The sequence below is a fragment of the Phaseolus vulgaris genome, chromosome 3 (genome assembly GCF_051622355.1).
Source record: "Phaseolus vulgaris cultivar YP4 chromosome 3, ASM5162235v1, whole genome shotgun sequence".
NCBI lineage: Eukaryota > Viridiplantae > Streptophyta > Magnoliopsida > Fabales > Fabaceae > Phaseolus > Phaseolus vulgaris.
In genome coordinates this window covers 10407244-10408911 of record NC_143500.1, presented here as the reverse complement: position 1 = coordinate 10408911, position 1668 = coordinate 10407244, and the positions used below count along the sequence as shown (strand labels likewise).

Sequence of the window (1668 nt, the reverse complement as noted above, 5' to 3'; positions counted from 1 at the left end):
GAGTTTTTATGAAAAATTTGGATGCACATGACTTGGAACATGATTGAACTAGATTATAAAATGAAAATCAAACTGTTTTAAGATGATTTTACCGATTAAAATTGACTAAAGACTCAAAAATATAAAACAGCGACTACAAAAGGTTAATATAACCCCGGAAATGAATTTAATTAATAGAGATTTTTTTTAACCTTTTGTTAAGTTTAAGGTTTATTGTTGAATCTCAACAAAATATTCCAAGGTTTTTTAAACCTCTTACTCCTCACCAAGTCCCTTGTTACACATGCTACACTAAAACATATACCCCTTGTCTATCTCATACCATGTATATTCGCCTTCTCTTTTACATTAATGATAACAAAGCATTCATCCATGTAACATTGGTGAACAAACCACTGAAGCCCTTCAAATATACAATGATCCTGAACAAATTTATTGATGTAATAAAACAGAATGACATATCAAAGGGTTTCATGTCGTACTTGATCGAAATTGTCGTTGGTGGGAACATGGGAGGAGATGATATGGTGAGAGGGCACAGGGAAGAGTGAAGCAAAGGAAGAAAATGGTTGGCACTTCTGCTGCAGAAAACTAATAGGATAATTTATTAATAGCTTGTGTTTTGAATCACTGAAACGGGATTGGTTTGATTTGAATTAGAATCATGATATTGCCATATATTCAAACATAATACATTTAATCTTCATCTTCTACTATGCAAATCTCGTTCTTAGGGTTGAAGTAAACAATTGGGTTTACAGTGAGGCTTTAAGCACTTTTAACAGTATATGTAAAGGGTAAAGGAACAATCTTCTAGCATACATAGAAACAATTCTTCCAATTCTTCTCATAAATCAAACGTAGAAAGAAAAGGAGAACATCAAAAAGTATAAAAAAACGCGATTTTTCATAAATTGGAGGATTCCTCAAACTCGTTCAATCTCTCGTCCTTCTTCCTCCTCAATTCAGCCTCATAATTTCTCAGCCTCTCATTCATTCTCTCCTGTAGACAGCACAAGTACACCCACATCAAACACATGAAAAAAATCTTTTGAATGGGAAAAGGGTTTCAGAATATCCTAGCGAGGCTCCATTGGGTAGCTTCAGAAAGCCATAAAATTGAAGAGGCAGAAGAAGCAATTGAGAAGAGAAAAGAGAGTGATGGCATGCTAACCTTGTAGTCAGATTCAAGACGGTGCATAACGTAGAATCCGAGGACGCCTCCGAGGATTGTACCACTCATGATTCGAATGTAGCCCCATCTCTGAGAAGGAGGTTTCATTGTCGTTGTTTCACTCTTGATTTGTGCAGAGAATGGTTTCAGTTTCAGAATCAGTGTTTAATGGTATGGGCTTTCTTTTTTGGATATCTTACACTGGCCCAATTTTCAGAATAAACTAGTAATGACTTCTTCTTCCTGCACCCCTACGTTTTTCTTCCTGCACCCCCACAATTTTTTTAATCCCGAAATTAGCCTTGATCTTTTATTTGAAAAAGGGCACCATGGTTACCGGAAATCGGATCTGGGAGTGTGCTACAAATTCATCAACCCAGACTGATTCATTTTTTTTTTTTGGATGAGGGGTGTTTCAGAAGCAAATTTTGCATAAATTATTGATTTCTTGATTGATGAATCCGGAAGCCTGATTCTGTTACGGATTGGGAGAT

The 1668-nt window shown here is 35.9% G+C and overlaps 1 protein-coding gene across 1 annotated transcript; it reads right to left on the bottom strand.

The window, feature by feature from the left end:
* Window positions 1-645: 645 nt before the first annotated feature.
* On the bottom strand, window positions 646-1328 carry LOC137806539 (ATP-dependent helicase/nuclease subunit). Its single transcript, XM_068606732.2, has 2 exons — window positions 1175-1328; window positions 646-1003 (listed from the first exon to the last, which is right to left on the bottom strand). The coding sequence occupies exons 1-2, from the start codon at window positions 1280-1282 to the stop codon at window positions 908-910; spliced, it is 204 nt and encodes a 67-aa protein (XP_068462833.1). The 5' UTR covers window positions 1283-1328; the 3' UTR covers window positions 646-907.
* Window positions 1329-1668: the final 340 nt, after the last annotated feature.